At 32.9% G+C, this 18,909-nt stretch overlaps 1 protein-coding gene across 6 annotated transcripts in view; it reads left to right on the top strand.

Moving 5' to 3' along the window:
* The first annotated feature begins 3,311 nt into the window (after positions 1-3,311).
* LOC111504298 (uncharacterized) overlaps positions 3,312-18,909 on the top strand; it is a 94,527-nt gene continuing 78,929 nt past the window's right edge. For 3 of the 6 annotated variants that reach the window (XM_074173112.1, XM_074173116.1, XM_074173115.1), the window contains exon 1: positions 3,314-3,945. In XM_074173112.1, the coding sequence (XP_074029213.1) occupies positions 3,577-3,945 (369 nt within the window). In that variant the 5' untranslated portion in view covers positions 3,314-3,576. Of the gene's footprint in view, positions 3,946-18,909 lie in introns of all 6 variants that reach the window. The other 3 variants (XM_074173113.1, XM_074173111.1, XM_074173114.1) reach the window with 2 other exon arrangements.

The raw sequence follows: 18,909 nt of genomic DNA, 5'->3' as shown, positions 1-18,909 counted from the left end.
TATATATATATATATATATATATATATATATATATATATATATATATATATATATATATATATATATATATATCTCGTTACTAGGTCTATGCTTGCTGTGTTCCAATCTAAGTTCGCATTTTGCAATGGTTGCAAGAAAACTTTTCACTCCATTTGAGAACTCTATTAACATATATAGTGTTCCATCCTCAACACTGGGAAAGTTTTTCACCCTGTCTAATAAAATTGAGATGATATGTTTTGAACGTTCAAAATGGTTTCGTAAAAGTGAATATTTTTGTAAAAACTGATTCCATTTTACTGATATCGGATTTTTTTATTTTCTTTCAATAATTATAACAATCTTGCTATTATATTTTCATCATGCTTGTTTCATAAACGTGGTATAATATTTGACCCAACTTTGACAATACCCTGTTTTATAATAGGTATATGGCAAGGGGGTCACTTTGAAATTCATATGTTACAGTTGAAACCTATTTTAATTTTTTATTTTCATGAAATATGTGTATCTTTTGGATAAATAATTAATAATAATAATAATAATAATACATTTATTTTCCCAAAGATTATAAAACATATAGGAATAGTCACTTATAATCTAAAGAATAAAAAATTCATCCAATGTATAAAAAGCATTGTCGAGTAAATATGTTCTCAAGCGAGTTTTAAAAATAGAAATATTGGCGAGACTAACTAATTATTTAGGTAGTTTATTAAAAATCCTCAGAGTCAAATATTCAGAAGATTTCGAAGATACAACATATTTATAGTAGGGAATGTGGAAATCAGCGCAATTCCTTGTATTATAACTAAGTATGAACTTGTTGCATTTTAGTAAACTTATTTTTATTTGTGTATACGTATACACACATTTCGAAAATTAAAATACTTGACATTGTTAAAATTTTTGATTCTTTAAAACTCGGTCTACAGGATGCTTTGCTTGGGGTACCCCAAATAATTTTTAAAAGGCGTTTTTGTGCAATAAATACGACTGGTGCTCGAGTGGAAACACCCCAGAAACATATGCCATATCGTAATCGGGAGGTTACTTGTGCATGATATGATAATGATATAATATAATCTCATTCTTTAGAAGAAGTTATCGTAAAGTAATCGATGACTTCATTCAACAGCATTGCCGTTTATTTATACTACAAATGAGAAATGGAAATTAAATTTACTCTTTTCTTGTGTTTTGATGACATCCAGATTGAGTCATTCCCTTCAAAAGTTTCTCGCTATCTCTGCTCAATGTATTTTGATCAAGCAGAGAGAGCGAATAAACTTTAGGTGGGAATGACAGATCTGGAATAAAATTAGTGTGAACAAACATACCTAGACCACAGTAGACTATCCTCAAATCAATGTTGGCAACATTGCATATCACTTCGGTTTCATCATAGACATGATATAATGGACTGGGAGTGAAGTCATTTTTACACATTACATTCCAACGATTATGGACATATAGGATTGCTTACTTACATATATCGCCACGTTCAACAAGCGCCGAGCAGATGTGACGTAACACTATTGACACTTTTAGTAGCTGCCATAAGACTGTGTTATTTTAACATTTTTTGAGGAATATTTTCGGACAGTATTACATTGTTTTTGTATATTTTGATTAAATTTTTATTTAACTATACCAATTAGGTTTCTGAAACATTGAGTTTGTTATCGTGAAAGTTGTATTTTTTTGTGCTTTTGGACATTTTTTAAACTGGTGTAACGAGTAGACGCTATATAAGACTCTGTTATTTTCTTTCGTTTTGAGGTTTGTTTTTCGCCATTGTGGAACTTTGTTTGTTTTTTAAACATTTTTGAATTAAATTAAGGTAAAAATTGGAAATATTTACATTTTTGTAAGTAATAGTAATAATTGTCTAACCATTAAATAACCTTGTAATTTTTAGTTAAAATGTCTGGTCGTATTTGTGCAGTGTCAACTTGCAAAAGCAATCAGTTGACTTTAAAGAAAAGTGGTGTTACTGATGTAATATTTCACTCTTTTCCTATTGCCAAGGATATGATTTCTACAACTTTGCAAAAATAATGGATTCGTCGTTGCAAAAGAGGGAATACATTCCCCCTCAAAAATGGATTTGTTTGTTCTAAACATTTTTCAGAAAATGATTATGAACGAGACCTTGAAAATGAATTGTTAGGTAAAAACTTATTCTATTAATTCACTGCTTAAAATAAATATGGTTTTTTTATAGGTTTGCCTTTGCTTTGTAAGTTAAAAAAAACTGCAAAAAGAGAAGATTTTTCTTTAAACATTATTTTTGAATTTTGCAAACTGCGAACAATTATCAGAATGAAATATAATAACTTAAAGGCTGACGAAAATAGGTCACTTAAAAAAATTTAAACAATTCTGATAATAGAAAAAAAATCGAAAATTAAATAAAGTAATACATTAGCCCTTTAAATTTATTTTTCTACATTCATGCAAAAAAAATAATTCAAATATATTCAGTGGTTAAAGTAGTTCCTTTTTGCTCTAATGTAGTATTATAATATATCAAATTGTAGATTTATCAATTTCATCATTTATGGAACAAAGTTTAAGTTAAATTATTCTATCTAAATTTCTCATTAATAAAAAATAAAAACCATATAATGTATTTTCTGTCAGATACATAAAAAAAGTTGTTACAACTTATTACTTATATATATATTTTTGATTATTAAGCGTTTATTATGAAAGATGGAACAAAAAGTTATGAAAACATTTTTTAGATAATATTATTATCTAAAACAAAGTTCATCACAAAATTTTTGTGGGAGTTACAGTTTTCACGAAAATAATAAAAAACTGATGAAACCTCTTACTTTTAAAAAGAGCAAAATAGCTCGCCCTATCATCCACAAAAGAAAAATTTTTAGTTAGTATCAATCCATTTATTTCAAGTATTTGATCCTATATAAAAATAATATTTTAATAAGGGATTTACCTGAAATTTTTTTATTTTAATTTAAAAGTGCAGTACCGAATCAATCGTCACCACTGTTACGTCACGAGACCACATGACGTGTCTAACGAAATCGCAAAAGTAAGCAATCCTGTATGTCCATAATCGTTGATTACATTCCACCTGTGGATCATACGTCTTGGCCACTGTGACACAGCATAATGTGAAGAATCAAATCCCAAAATATTCACATGAAAATATGCAACACGTAAAACGTGACGTATCTGTATGAGTGACGTAAATTCCAAAACGTGAATCTTTTCATCTTTTTTCAGTTGTTGAAGTCAATGCTTTCTCTTCAATGACCAGTCCATATTTATTATTTCGTCATTGCCTCCACCATTTTCATTGTTTTCATGTGGGTAGTTGATAGTTGATATGGATGGCGGTATTTTTAGTGGTGAAACTGCAAAAAGATGAAAAAGTGGAGAACCGAACTGATTTGATTTCAAGTAAAATATAATCGAATTATCATCATGACACACCAATTACATTTTTATCACGGTGTTGTGTAAGTGCAAAAGAACCTTCAGGATAAGAGTACCAAGTTTTTTTATTATTTTTTACAAGTACTGTTTACAAAAAAGTCAGTATGGAAGGAAAGCAATTTTCATTATGTTGGAATAATTTCCATACAAATTTGAGTTCTGGTTTCCATTCCCTTTTGAAAGATGAAGATTTAGTAGATGTTACTTTAGCTGCTGAGGGAAAATTTATTAAAGCCCATAAGACAGTATTATCAGTATGTAGTCCATTTTTCAAGGAACTCTTCAGGGTTAATCCGTGCAAACATCCTATAGTTATCCTTCCTGAAGTGAATTACGAGGCTCTTACCAGTTTAATGCATTTCATGTACCAAGGGGAAGTAAGTGTCAGCCAGGAAGAAATACCCACATTCATGAGGGTAGCAGAAATGCTGAAAGTTAAAGGATTAACTGATAATGGTGCTTCCCCTTCGTCAGTGAGTATTTTTTAATGTTCGCACAGTATCAAATAATAGTTTTTTTCAATGATGAATACTGAAATGTTAGTTTTACTGTACTTATGTTTCACATATCTATCATGCAATTATAACTAGTGTGTTCATTGATGAAAAGCCTTATAGCACCACTACTCGCCTAGTCTTCTAATACTCGGTATAGTTTTTGTAATCTAGTACAAAAAAAATATGAAAGTTTTCATGAATAATAAATAACAATCAATTATTCTAATTTATTCAATAAATGTTTGTATGAAATATCTACAGAAAGTAACAAAATTAAAGGCTATTCCACTAGTGATGGGCATAATCGGATGATTCTGAGAATCGAATGATGAGTACTCGAGTGTTCCCAAAAATCAAAATATCATTCGAATTAAATCACTCGGATACTTCGTCACTCACCGATTTAAATCGAGATCCGGCGATGCGAGCAATAAGCACGCAGTCACTCGATGCTCATAAGGTCATGTGCCATGTGAAACGCCCACATTAATGGCGAAATTCGGAATGAATTGGATTATTTTATGAGTTAGGATTGTTTGAATTTGTCGCACTAAGAATACAAACAGAGAGCATTGAAATTGAAACAGTGGCAATAATTTTTCAGTTTGGAGGATTCGAAGCCGTTGCAAAAAAATTTCTGTTATTACTCATTTATTTAATTATTTTTTCTTCTCTTATTGTGTAGTTGATACCTTTATTCCGTTATTATTACTGTTTTGATATTGAACAATGCGGCCTGGAGCTAAGAAATCTATTGTTTGGGAGCATTTCGACAAAATAGAAAATGGTCAAGTTCAGTGTCGAATTTGCAAGTTTTTTGGTAACACTAACAATTTGAACCAACGAATAGGTAATTTATTTTCATTTTTGTAAGGACTTTTATTTTTTGTTTATGTTTTCAATATATTTTAACAAGCCACCATTAAATTTCAATAAAGTTTGTACTTGTAATTATTCAAAGTTTATCGTCAACAAATTTCTGAATATTCTCAGCCCAAATCTGTATTTCACTACATCATACAAACAAGTGTCGGTATATAGGCCGGCACTGCACTGGTGCGTAGTGGCACAAGACTTTAATACTGTTTCGACTATTTCACTCACTACTAATTTGATTCGATATATTCAACATTCGAATGATCTGAATCATTCGAATGTTTCCTTTTGACATCTCAAGATATCTCGAGTGATTGCAATAATCGAATGACCGATTATTTTTAATTTGAATGATCCCATCACTGTATTCCACCATTCTTATATGAAATTAACATTTTCAGTCGCCTGAAGCTGCTATTTGAAATTTAAACTTTTTCTACTATCTAATTCACCTTTTGAGCATAATATGATAGACACAATTTAACAATGATGCAGACCTTATACTTGACTTTTTTTTCCTAATTTTTAGTAGAAAAGTAGGAAGAGGACCTATTTCATGTTACTTTGTCCTGTCAGTCTCTGACTTACTATGTATATTTAGACAATGCCATTATGTACCTGTAGTAATTTTCAGTGAATAGGATCATATTTACCTTTCATAAATGCATTTATTTGAAGGTGATTATCACCCAAATTACCTTTAGTATTTGATAATATGTTTATATACCAAAGAGAAACCCCATTCTAAAAGCCACACACTTCAAAAACTTATTTTGAATGTGTTCTAAGTTGGTTGTGTGAAGTGCTGAAGAGAAACAATCAGTGTTTCTTGAAACAAAACCAAACATTTGCAATCCTTTACTCATAGCTAATAATTTGAAAGTCATGGTTATTAAATGGTTTATCGAATTATTGGTTCCTAATTCACAATAGAACTAGAAACCAATCTCACCATTACTAAAATTAATAATAAGCACGATTTCACAATTTATCATAATCCAATCCATACAGACACACCTATAAACAACTATACCAATCACCTCCAGCAACATAAATTAGCAGCTTATGTCAGTATGATCCACAGGCTCATTAACATACCATTGTCCACGAATTTTAATAACGAAATAGGCCTGGTAAAACCAATTTCAGTCAATAACAACTTCAACCCAAATGTAATTCATCACATTCTTGATAAAAACGTTTCAAACAAGCTATTAATCAAGTATACCCTCACATAAAATATACTGACACCTTCAAGACACTCACATATACCGGAAAACATCAGATAAAATAAAAAAACTATTGAATAAACAAAATATTAGCATAGCCGGTAACTCTTTGGGTAGACATGTAAAGAACAACAAGTCACACATACACAAGGATAACAGATTAGGTGTCTACAAACTAATATGCAGATCATGCCCAGAAGTGTATGTAGGAAGGACTTCAAAGAATTTTGAAACGAGAATATTTGAACATAAAAAAGTTGTGAACTGAAGAAAACCAATTCCACCTATGTGTGCCACTTTGTGGAGAACGATGACGATTTCAACACTTCTCTCAAGGCACAGAAGTTGAACCTGCTGGAGTTTCTGAAAATAAATAAGGGTAAACATTCGAGTTCCCTGTTGAACGCCCAACTATAAACTAATTAAGTTAAGTACCTATACTATTGTATATAAAAATTGAAGCTCAATGTGTAATATTAATTTCTACTGAGGAAGCTTTGGCTTTAGTGAAACACGTGTAGAAAAAAAAATGTTTCTGAAAATTGTTCAATTGTTATGAATAATGTTATTGATTTTCATTAAATAATGGCTTAGTCCATTCATAATATTATAGTCGATAACAATAGATTACCTCTGCTGCCGAAAATTGAAGTACCAGTATTTTCGAGAGAAATATGTCAGAGGGGAAAGTTTCATTCGCTCTTCAAGAATATGATTCACGATAATGCCTCTTCAACAGATGTGATAAATTCAAATCCTTATCATTGGACAAAGATATGAAGCTGTAAGATATGTTACAATTGTTTGTCAAATAATAATAGTAATAATAATAATAATGATCTTTATTGAGTGAAATACAATATAACATCCAAAAGGCGAAGTTCAAAACTGCAGTGTAGAACACTACAGGTTTGTTCTACCACTTAACCTCCACACATTGTAAGAAATTGCTTTAACAAGCAGTTATGTACAGTGAATCGAATGGGGGTGTGGCCTCAGAATCAGACAGTGAGAAGGGGGAGACGGTTAGTAATGATACATCAGCGGTTGATGTACATTTATGATCGGAACCCAATGCGGTATCGTTAAAGGATGATTCAAACTATACAACTTTGCTTTCTTCTATGGTGGTTGCTGTGGAAACAAGTTTAATTGAAAATGCTACAGCTAGAGTTATTTCACATTAGTCAGGGAAGCTATGGATTATACTATAGACGACCCCTCCCGATATAGAAGGCCCCGACACTCTGTCGAATGAGGCTATATCTTCCGATGAAAGATGAACAACGTTTTCATCCAATTCACCCCAGCCAGGCAGGGGTACACCGTGAAGGGCGGTACTGATGTCTGAGGACATTCATACCGCCATACCATTTAACACCCATATCAGTTATGACCCGTTTGTCCTTCTGGCAAACATCAGTTCAAAGAGTAAGGGAGCCTCCAACCTGACTAAATTGAAGATGGATTTCGAGAGATTTATTTCAGATTCAGGCAGTGAAGCCAATTTGCTAATAGTCGGGTGTTATAGAAGATTGGGCTTGAAAATTTCGAAAAGTTATTTTTCAATATATGGTTTGGGAGGTACTCTTCAGAAAGTTAAGGAAAGTACTGTTTCAACAGTTGCCTCACGTTATAATCCAAATAATAAATATACACTTAGGGCATTAGTGCTTGACAGAATCACCAACAATTTACTATAATTTAAAATTGATATAAGCAAATTTCCCGCGTTACAAGGGGTGTCTTTGGGGTATAATACTTTCGACCAAATGCGGAAAATGACGGTATTTTGGGAGTGGAAATATTTGCTAATATATTGGAAGAAGGTCGGATTACTGGGGTAGCGGGTACTCCGGCGGTAGCGGTTAAAACAAGTTCCATAAGTATGTTGTACTTATTATTTTTTTGTGGAACAAGACAGCATTCGATTGACTACCTTGTTCGTAAGTTTTGGGAAATTGAGGAAGTACCTGAAGGTTTTGTTTTGAATCCGGAAGATATAGATTGTGAAAATATTTATACTAGTTCTTTCAGTAGGGACTCCTCAGGTCAGTATACAGACGAAGCATCATTGTATTATATTGATCATCATCCAGTTATTAAATAAAGTAGTACAAGCACTCTAGTGTGGATAGTTCTAGACGCTAGTTCTCCAATGGTTCCAATAGTTCCAATGACTCCAGTAGTGTTTCTTTAAGTGATATCTTATACCATGTGGACAGACTTGGTTACTTTACCATTGAACATTCAGTTATTCAAGGTGGCATTGACAGCAGACGTTCGGCAGATATATAGACAAATTCAAAAGAACTCTTGTATGAAATTTCAATATAACAGCGGTTAGCTGGAAATGTACTTTTTTCCTTCGTTACACAAGCATTAGGTATGCAGTGGTATACAGAAAGTTTTAATCAGAAATGTAGAAAACAAACAATTTTGTCGACGGTTGATAAATGTTATGATCCGATTGGTTTGTTGGCACCTTTCATTTTGTATTCAAAAATACTGATAAAAAATTTGTGGATTCTGAAATTGAAATGGGATGAGATACCTCCAGATAATATTTCAGACATTTGATGGAAGATACGATCAGAATGAGGAGAACTTGATAATTTTAAAGTACTGAGATATGTAGGAGCAATAGAACCAAAATCTGTTATGGTTTTAGCTTTCGCAGATGCAAGTTTCAGTGTATAAGGAGCTGTCATCTACTTACTTAGTATACTATCAGTTAATGATATTGAAGTTTAACGTGTGTGTGCCAAGGTATCTTCGGCCAAACGATTGGGACTTTCCGCAGCTCTTTTGTTTTCTAATTTGATTAGATATGTTTCAGAAACATACACAAGGATTTTGATCTCAAAAACCTTGGCTTTCTCGGATTCTTCTACAGCTGGTTGAGACCTTCTCAATCCAGAGATGTATTTGTTGCTAATCGGATCGCTCAGATTCAGAAAAATATACACGAAGTTTCGTGGTGTCACATTAAAGGCATTCAAAATCCTGCCGATTGTTTATCGCGTAGTCTACTTTTTTCTTGACGAGTATAAAAATTTCTGGAAGAAAGACACAATTATAATGAGTAATAATATTGAATTGAATTTTGATCATCCTCTATTAGATTTATTAGAGCGTTTCTCATCGTGCCATAAAATCTTATGCATAACAGTATACGGAATTGGTTTTAATAAAACTTGTACAAATGAAATATTTCAATTTTGAAATTCAGATGTTGAATTCAAATAGGCCTTGTTCATTTAGGCTAATCAAATTATATCTTTTTTTGCAAGATGGTTTACTTAGGGTGGGGTGTTGATTAGATAAATCGAATTTGAATTTCTGTCAGAAACATCCTTTGGTTCTGACTAAAAATCAGTAGATTTTCATCATAGAATCAATCTTCATACTGATGCTGACTTATTAGATGTTATTTTGCTACCGAACTATTGGAGTTTAAGGGCAGAAATTTAATTCAGAGTAGAATATACAAATGTAATCATCATTTTCGCATGAATGCTAAGAATGTAGAACCTGTGAATGAAGAATGTAGATCTGTGGCTGCTCGTCGTTTTTAGGTTCAACTCAGTACACCTCGAACTGCACTGTTCAAAAACTCTTTCATTTGGAGAACCGCGTTTATGTGGAATAAACTTCCTAAGAACGTTTTTCCGAATGGATTAATCTCAAGCGATTTAAATCCAACGTGAATAGCTACTTCCGCACAGGCACCGCTCTAAGAGCGTCTTAAGAATTTTTCTGTAGTGCTGCGATGGTTAGGAAGCAAAATGCCTCACTTCATAAAGCTTATACAAGCTTATTTATTTGTATGGGAGTGAAAGCCATTCATTTAGAATTGGAGAGTTCTTTATCAACCGATAATTTTTTACAAGATTTCAAAAGATTCATAGCTATAAGAGGCCCGGTTCGTGTTATTTATTCGGATCCCTGGACGAACTTTGTAGGGGCAAAATCATTTCTTGAAGAGTTGAATGAATACATCAGCTCTCGGGATTTCGTTAATTTCTTTGGAATTAGGAATAAACGCAATCAAATAAAAATTTGATACACCTTTTTCTCTGCATCAAGGTGGTTTGTGGGAGAGTAACGTAAAGGCGGTAAAAAACCATCTTTATAGAGTAATAGGGGATACGTTATTAATGTTTGAGGAGCTTTCAACAGTACTGACTCAAATTGAAGCACTGTTGATTTCAAGGTCTTTGTGTCGACTGTCTACAGATCCCACGGCTCCGGAAGCATTAAATCCAACACATTTTCTTACGTTGATTTCTTTGCGGTGTTTTCCTTCGGAGTATGTGACGGCGGTGCCTTTTGATAGACTAAATCGATTTCAGATAATCAATAAAATAGTACAAAATTTTTAGAAACGTTGGAGGGTAGAATATTTGAGGAGTCTACAAGTGCGTCCCAAATGGACTAAAGATATTCCTAATATAACGGTGGGTTCAGTACTTATGATGAAAACTGATAACGCCACTTCCTTGCATTGGCCCTTGACCAATGGTGTCAGAAAGGATGGTAGTATGTGGAATGTCACTTTGAAAACCAGCAAAGAAACATTTAAACGTCCTGTAGTAAAGATACATTTTGCCTCCTTTATGAGTGAACATTATATTTTTATTTAGTTTTTTTTTTAGTTAATTTATTTTCACCCTATGATTAATAAGGATTTCGTCAAGAAGTTTATCACGGCAGTTTTTTCAAAAATTTGATTACTGATGTTTGGTTAAACTCTTTGTCTTTTTTAGTTCTAGTTTCGGGAGAGTCTGAAAAAAATCAGTTTTTAAGGGTCGGAGGTTGGGAAAAATTAAATTCAGTTTCGGCAACACCGCTGTGGTGATGATGATGGATCGACACAGTTGAATGTTAATACTTTGGAAAGGTTGATCACTAAATGAAGTGTGAAAGGAAAAATTATAGAGAAAGTACAGGCCACTTAGTTATTATTCGGTGCAATCTGTAATTTCGGTGTAAGGTCTAATTTGGTAACATTTCGAATTCAATGTTTTAATGAGCTGCAAACAGTGAGTTCAAAATGATAAGTCTTCATCCAAGAAATTGAATTATTTCAGTACAATCTAAGCATCTGTTATTAATGTTGATATTTAATAGTGGTACATTTTTGTTTGGATGAGTATGAAATGTTACACAATTTGTTTTGTTTGTGTCAATAAAAAGATATATCAGGATTTCAGATTCAGATATATCAGGAGTTTAGAATTTCAAAGTATTCTCTTGTTATTGGTTAAGATCAAAGGTAACTCGATAATGTTTAAGACGAATAGTACCCCAATGTTATTACTTAGTGGATGCGATATATTACCAATGTAAATAAATTTCGAGAACAGTGAGTATTTTATTTTCTTTAAATACTGATCGACACGATTCTAGATTGAAAATCAGTCGTATTTTTTTGGATCAATGAAAACCCTGCTACATTCCGTTAGTTGTCCCTATGTGATAATGTTATAACTAATTGCTGATTGAGCGAGAGCATAGTAAGCATTGACCAGTGATGCTTTATTCTGTAAATAGCGAAAAGTGCTTGGTTCAATTTTTTGCACACATAGTTGATTTGTTCAGACCAAGGAGACTGTTCAAGTATTACTTACGTAAGCATATTTATTACAATTATTTACCCCCTACCCCCGTTGTCAGCAAAAGTAAGCAAAGCTATTACCTCCCTCCCATGCTTACATAAACAATGTTATATGCATTTTTTTAATATATTCTGTTTTGTATTGATTCATGAGCAGCAGTTATAATTCTAGAAATAAGAAAATAGATTTGGAGTGGAGGACTTCAACACACATACTATTCATTTAAACAAACTTTATAGATAAGGTATTCAACAAAGAGTAAGTTACAAATATTATAATTTCAAGTGATATTAAGAAAAAAACATTACTTGTAAAATTTGAGGTAGGTCATAATATCTGCTAATCATTAAACTTATGAATTATTGTTTTTTTTACAAAATGCAAAGTGGAAGTTGTTGGCGATTTCTAATATTTCTAGTATAGTGTAATATTTATAGTACACCTAAAATGGTATCATTACTCACCTTGGAAAAAAAGTAGTAGATTGGATTTATTCTCAGTCGCAGCTTGCAATTCTTCTTCAATTCTTTTAGAGACAATAATATCAAGTTCCTTGTCAGACTTTGCTTGTAATTTATAATTACGCCACACTTAGTTAACTAACTTCTGTACATTTTGTATTTTCGTATTTGTATGAGTTTTTTTGTATAACTTGGATTTGTCTATTTGAAACGACATCTTAATTAAACAATTCAACTTTGGCGAAAGTGGATCAACAGTAACATAAACATTAATGTGATTTGCTTTGCTTACAATACGTTACACCATTTTCAAAATGGTGGAATGACCAAAACTAGTCAACAAATATTAAACTATCGTGAAAAATAGAGAAAAGTGTGTTTTTATAGTGTATCCCCAATGAACATGAATTTTCACAAAATAAACAAGTCGTCAATCAAAGAAGATTGAGAAGAAATTTAGATAAGTGAATAGTGTGTGGTAATTCCCGTACTCGGTTCTAGGCGAGTACCTAAACGTTAGCATTATTTGTGGGAATCCCAAAAAATGCGTTTCGTTTTCAAACAATGTGTTGGTTGCCATATGTTGAAAAAAGTAAATAACTACTGCTGACTTTATCACCATCTAGACGCCACCCCTCGCCCCCATGTCATCAAAAGTAAACGGCTTACGTAATACTTGAATGGCCCCGAGTGAGTTTTTTATCAATAATTGTGGCAAGAAATGTATAATTCAGGCTTACTGGTACTTTAAAGTCTTCTATTTCATTAGTAATTTATTCACTGGCCAATCGTTTTGATGACAATTGCATGTATTTTGTTTTCTCTAACAATTTAGAGATTAATTGATAATTGATATTACACCAAAGCACAAAATCTTTAATAACATTGTCGGTTTTTATGGACACTTCTTGGGAAGTATCCCCTATAACAATTATTGAAGTATCATCTGTATGCATGAACAACCTAACTTTTTTGATACAGTTAGGCAAGTCATTTATGAACAAAAGAAAAAGAAGAGGTCCGAGTATACTCCCTTATGGGACCCCATAAATCAATGTTTCGCCTTTGGAAAGTTCTGTCCCAGTTTTGATGTAGTTTTTTCGATTTCTTATGAATGAAATCAGCTAATCATTCATCCCCCTCCGAATACGCAATGCATCCAACTTCCTTCACAACATATGTGAATTAAGAAAATCAGTCGAAAAATATACCTATCACATAATTATTCCGTTCAATGTAATCGTATACACATGGTACCACTGCTGGTGTTGCGTTTTTTTTTTTTCACGAAATTCATGTTAGCATGTCAGCAGCAGGCTGAATTTTTCTGAAAAGTTTGAGACTAGTCACAAAATGACCATTGAATAAATTAGATAAATCAAATTTCATTATTTATTTTTAATGCAATGTTATTTTGTGTTTTTTCATTCCATTGAGTTCATGTATAATTTGTCAAGTGGCTTTACTTTCATTTGAGGAATTTTGGATGTTTTTGAAGTAAAATTGACTTTTCGTACTTTGCAAGAGTTGTTTGTTGTTTTTTAGCAATTTTATACCCAGTATCAAGTGCTGGAAATTGTTTTCTCACATAATGTAATTTCAAATTTTTAGATGAATTGTTTATCTCATTAGTAACCCATCCATTTACAGATTTTTTTATTGATTTTTTCTTTTTCATAATAGTAAATCAATGTATCATGAAATATTATACATTTTGACTCGACATTATTTTGCAGGTAAACCACTTCCCTGTATTCATTCTTTAATAAAATTATTTATATTTAGCTCATTCGTTTTTCTGACATTATTGTTTTAATAGAAGATTCATTGTCTGAAGCTACTGTAAGTAGAAAGTTAGCATGGTCAGACTCGGTATTAAAATCAACCTTTTCCTCAAAATATTCAAAATTTGTTTATATTTGATCTAATATACTTTCAGAGGTGTAAGTGACACATGTAGGGGACTTGAGTCCTGTTCTGCTTTAACATTTATTTCAATGATATATTAAATGTTTTCTCCTCAATATCATCTGAAACTCTTTGTCACGAATAATTAAATTATTTTAGGTTTATCTTGTTTTCCGTGAAAATTACTGTCTCCGTTACACAACCAATATTGATTTTGTTTCTATTTTTTCTTCTTTTGACCTCTTGTGAGCCTTCTTCTATATTGTCATCATCATTATCTGAATTAATAATCTGTCATACTGTTTCTTTTTCCAACAACAATGTTAGAGTGTGACAAGTGTACCATCCTGTGAATTGGAGTTACCCACAAGTGTTGACTCACCAACAATTTTAAGGTATTGTTTGGTGCACTCATTTTTTTTGGGTGATTTACTTGTTTTTATCCTGTTTCAACTATTCTCTCTTTATCTACTGTGATTTGTATCAGTAGTTTATTTTCTTCTTTAAGGTAATCTTCTTCAGAGAGATTAGCCAATTCTTCACAAAGATCAGTCTAATGTCTTTTTCAACCTTTTTTTGTTCCCCTGGCTGCTTAAAGCAAGTCGGATGGAAATATTCTTTACTTTACTACTACTTTTTTAGAACAGTATTTACATATAAAACTTTCATTTTTTTTCAAGAGCACTTCACAGGAAACTTGTTATTTCCGCCATGTACATATTGTAGATGGGGCATATCCCAGAGAAATCCAATTCCTGATCTCTCATGATCGCGGACCATACATATAACTAACCGTGGAACGGACGATTTGGAATAAACTCATTGGATATGGATAATTTTTTGAGTCTTTATGCCAAGTTGAGTATCATGGCAATCTTATTATCATACTTTGTTTTATATATTACAAAAATGTTTGTCTGTAGTTTCGTTGAAATCTACTAAAAACGATGGTTTAATTTTCTTCTTCTTCCTGCATTCTTGTTCCCCTGTGCATGCGACATTGTCAACTTTTTTTGAGATCGATTTTATGGTTAGTTCCAAAACTAGGAAGCATTTCATATTTAGAAATTGGAAGAGATATTTGATTGAGTAGTCGTCTATTCATTCAAGTACTTTTTTCTGCTTTACAAAAATCACATATATTGTAGAAACTGATTTGAAAGGGGGGGCAACTCTCAATGGTATTGACGTCACAGTCTTTTTTGAAACTTCGACTTTCGTAATTTTAAAAATTCTTGATGAATGAACCATTTTCTTATAGAACTAACGAACAATATCAATTTTATCATTTATTTTCGGAAAGTGTAAAGGTTATTGATTCTAGGGACGTAGTATCAAGTGCGCCCTACGCAGAAACTTAATCCTGTCTCTTGATAAAGGTTTTGTCATAATATCAGCCAACTGAAGTTCAGATTCCACGTATTTGATAGAAACCTTTCCACTTTCAACAATTTCACAAATGTAGTGATATTTAACATCTATATGTTTTGTTCTCTTGTGAAATTCTGGATTGTATGCAAGTTTTATTGCACTTTGATTATCAACATTGATGACAGTCAAATTATTTTTCAAAACGTCAAGTTCTGTCAACAACTCTCGCAGCCAAACACTTTCTCTGCATCCAAAAAAGAGAGCAATATATTCTGCTTCGGTTGTGGATAGTGCAACAACTTGCTGTCTTTGTGAGGACCAAGTAACAAGGCCCCCATTGATCGTGAAAATATACCCACTTCTTGATTTTCTTGTGATGATATCTCTAGCGTAATCTGCGTCAGTGAATCCAGCTAAATTAATCTCTCTGAACTCTAGACTTCCTCCATAAACTATCCCAAAACTTTTTGTAACTTGTAAATACCTTAGTATTTTCTTCACAGCAGACCAATGTTCAGAACCATAATTATTAAAAATTGACAAACGTAGCTAACAGAATAAGCAATATTTGGACGTGAAATCATTGATAGGTATAACAAACTACCTACTGCTTCTCGATATGGTATCTTTTCTTCATTTTTAGAAACATTCTGGAGCTGCAGTCCAGGTTGAAATGGAATATTTGTAGGAGAACACTCTGACATATTGAATCTTTTCAATATTTTCTTCAAAAAACATTCCTGGGTTATTCCAATTCGTTTATTTTTTCTATCTCGCCAAATTTCGATTCCAATAAAACATTTTGCATCGCCAACAGTAATATCAAAGTTCCTTTTGAGATGTCTCAATAATTTCTGAATAGTTTCACTTGACTTTGACAGAATTAATCCGTCATCTACGAAGAGTGCCAAATAAATTTTTTTACCATCGAAATTTCCTACAAAGACACAATGATCAGCATTTGTCTGTTTCAATTCGAAATCTTCCAAAAATTTTCGAAATATATAATTCCAGCATCGCGGAGACTGCTTGAGGCCGTACAAGCTCTTTCTCAGTTTACAAACCAAATCACCGGGTATTTCAAAAATCTTTAGGCTGTTTCATGAAAATTGCTTCCTTCAAGTCTCCATACAAAAAGGCCGTTTTAACATCAAATTGGGCAACTTCGAGATCATATTCACCAGCTATAGCAAGCAGTATTCTTATAGACTCATAGCGCACAATTGGAGAGAATGTTTCATGATAGTCAATTCCTTCTTTTTGAGCAAATCCTCTGGCAACCAATCTGGCTTTATATCTTTCTTTTCCAGATAGACTTTTTTTTTATTTGAAATACCCATTTACAGTCAATTATGTTGGCATATTCTGAAGCTTCTTGAAGTATCCAAGTATTAGATTTCATGAGTGAATCAATTTCCTCTCTCATAGCTGACAACCAGTGATTGGATTCATTTGAATGGATTGCTTGCTCGTATGTATATGGAATATCAAAATCAGCAATCATAGCAGACAAATATTTTGGTTGTTGTATTTGACATCTGTCACGTAAATTGTATCTTTTCTCTATCGAATTTTCTGGATCATTATTTCTTTCATCATCATTATCTTCACTGCTTACATTTTCATTTTCTTCCACTGGGACATGAAGAGTTTTGTCTTCATTTTCAAAAGTCAACTTGAAATCAATGTGATTTTGTACTTTTTGTTGAATATCAAAATCTGTTTCGCAGAAATGAACATTAGCACTGACATACATTTTTCTATTTGACGGATTCCATAGTCGATAATTTGGCGATTCTTTCTCATATCCTACAAAAATCATTTTTCTACTCTTCGTGTTCCATTTCTTTCTCAGTTCTTTTGGATTATACATATATGTTACTGTTCCAAAGATCCTGAGGTGTTTTATATTGGGCTTCCTTCCAAACCATTTTTCATATGGTGTTGCCTGATCTGTTTGTTTGAAGACTGATCTATTTAGAACATATACCGAAGTATTCACAGCTTCAGTCCATAATTCCAAACTCAAATTTTTCTAATACAACATGGAACGTGCATTTTCAGTGATAGTTTTTATATCTCTTTCTGCTTTTCCATTTTGTTCATGAGCATAAGGAGCTGAGGTCTCGTACAAAATACCTTTTTCTCGAAAGAAATTTAGCATTCTCTCATTTACAAACTCAGTTCCGTTATCGAATCGAAATATTTTTATGACATTTCCGTTCTGTCGTTTTGTCAGGACTTCAAATTCGATAAATTTTTCAAAAACTTCTGATTTATGTTTCAGAAAATAGACCTTTCGGAAATCAGTGCAGTCGTCCTTGAATAAAAGAAAATATCTTGATCCACTAGGGGATACTATATTTGATGGACCGAAAACATCCGCATGAATAAATTCTCCTGGGTTTTCTACATTGGGACGTTGTAATTTGACAAAACTTCTTCTATTTTGCTTTCCAAACTTGCAACCTTCACAAAAGAAATCAGATTCATCTTCAAGACTTGCCCCTTCAACTGCACCACTATTTATTGTGTCTCGCACATATTCAGATTGACGTGCCCCATTTGTTCATGCCAAAGTTTGAGACTATTACTTGTCAATACATTGCATTCAATTTTGTCGAATTTCATGAGCATCTTGAACATATTACCTCGTCTCAAACCCACACAGGATAGTTCACCAGCAGCATTGCGAAATTCTCATCTGTCTCTTTGAGCAGTCATAACGAAACCTTTGTCAGTTATTTTTCCGACAGATAACAAATTTCTCCTCAGTTCTGGTATGAATAGGATGTCTGCGATTACCTTGTCCTTCCAAACACCATTAATATTTGCTTTCACGTTAATATCACCAACGGCTGTCACTTTTACGAGTTTATTGTCTGCAACTCGAACAGAAATTTCATCTGAAACTGTTTTCAGGTTGTGAAACCATTCTTTTCTAAATGACATATGTGCACTTGGCCCAGTATCAGCCAACCATATGTCTTCTTCATTTTCTTCAGTCTCCTTCATTCTTCGGCACAGATCGCATAACAGAACTGGATTAAGCCTTCTTTTTTGTTGCCGCTTACACCAGGCAAGGTTTACCGCAGACTTATTTCAACCCTCGGTGCCGCAGGGGGATGTACCCTTCTTTCTCTGATTTTCCTTGCTAAACCCGTCCAGCTTGAGAGACCCTACCAGTAGCTTAGTTACCGCCGGCATGGCTCTCCGATCATAAAAATATGCAGCCCTACAAAATGAGGATAACGTGGTTTACTAGATCAAAGAACGTACTGACGTGTATTTTCGTTACGATTTTTTCTAAAAACCTAGATCTGCTGATGGAATATCAGAAAAATCAGCAGTCGCCCATCATATTTTGCAACAAAATCACCTATTGACTTGTTAAGCACTGTTTGGAACCTTTGGTGTAGTAATGAATATTACTGGAGTTTTTTCCCAACACCAAACCGTTATTTTAACACCACG

This window comes from Leptinotarsa decemlineata, unplaced genomic scaffold, assembly GCF_025532065.1.
Source record: "Leptinotarsa decemlineata unplaced genomic scaffold, Ldec_3_MD MMD2_tig00000199_RagTag_RagTag, whole genome shotgun sequence".
In the NCBI taxonomy this organism is placed as follows: domain Eukaryota; kingdom Metazoa; phylum Arthropoda; class Insecta; order Coleoptera; family Chrysomelidae; genus Leptinotarsa; species Leptinotarsa decemlineata.
The sequence above is the reverse complement of the archived record's forward strand: the minus strand, read 5'-3'. Positions and strand labels throughout refer to the sequence as shown.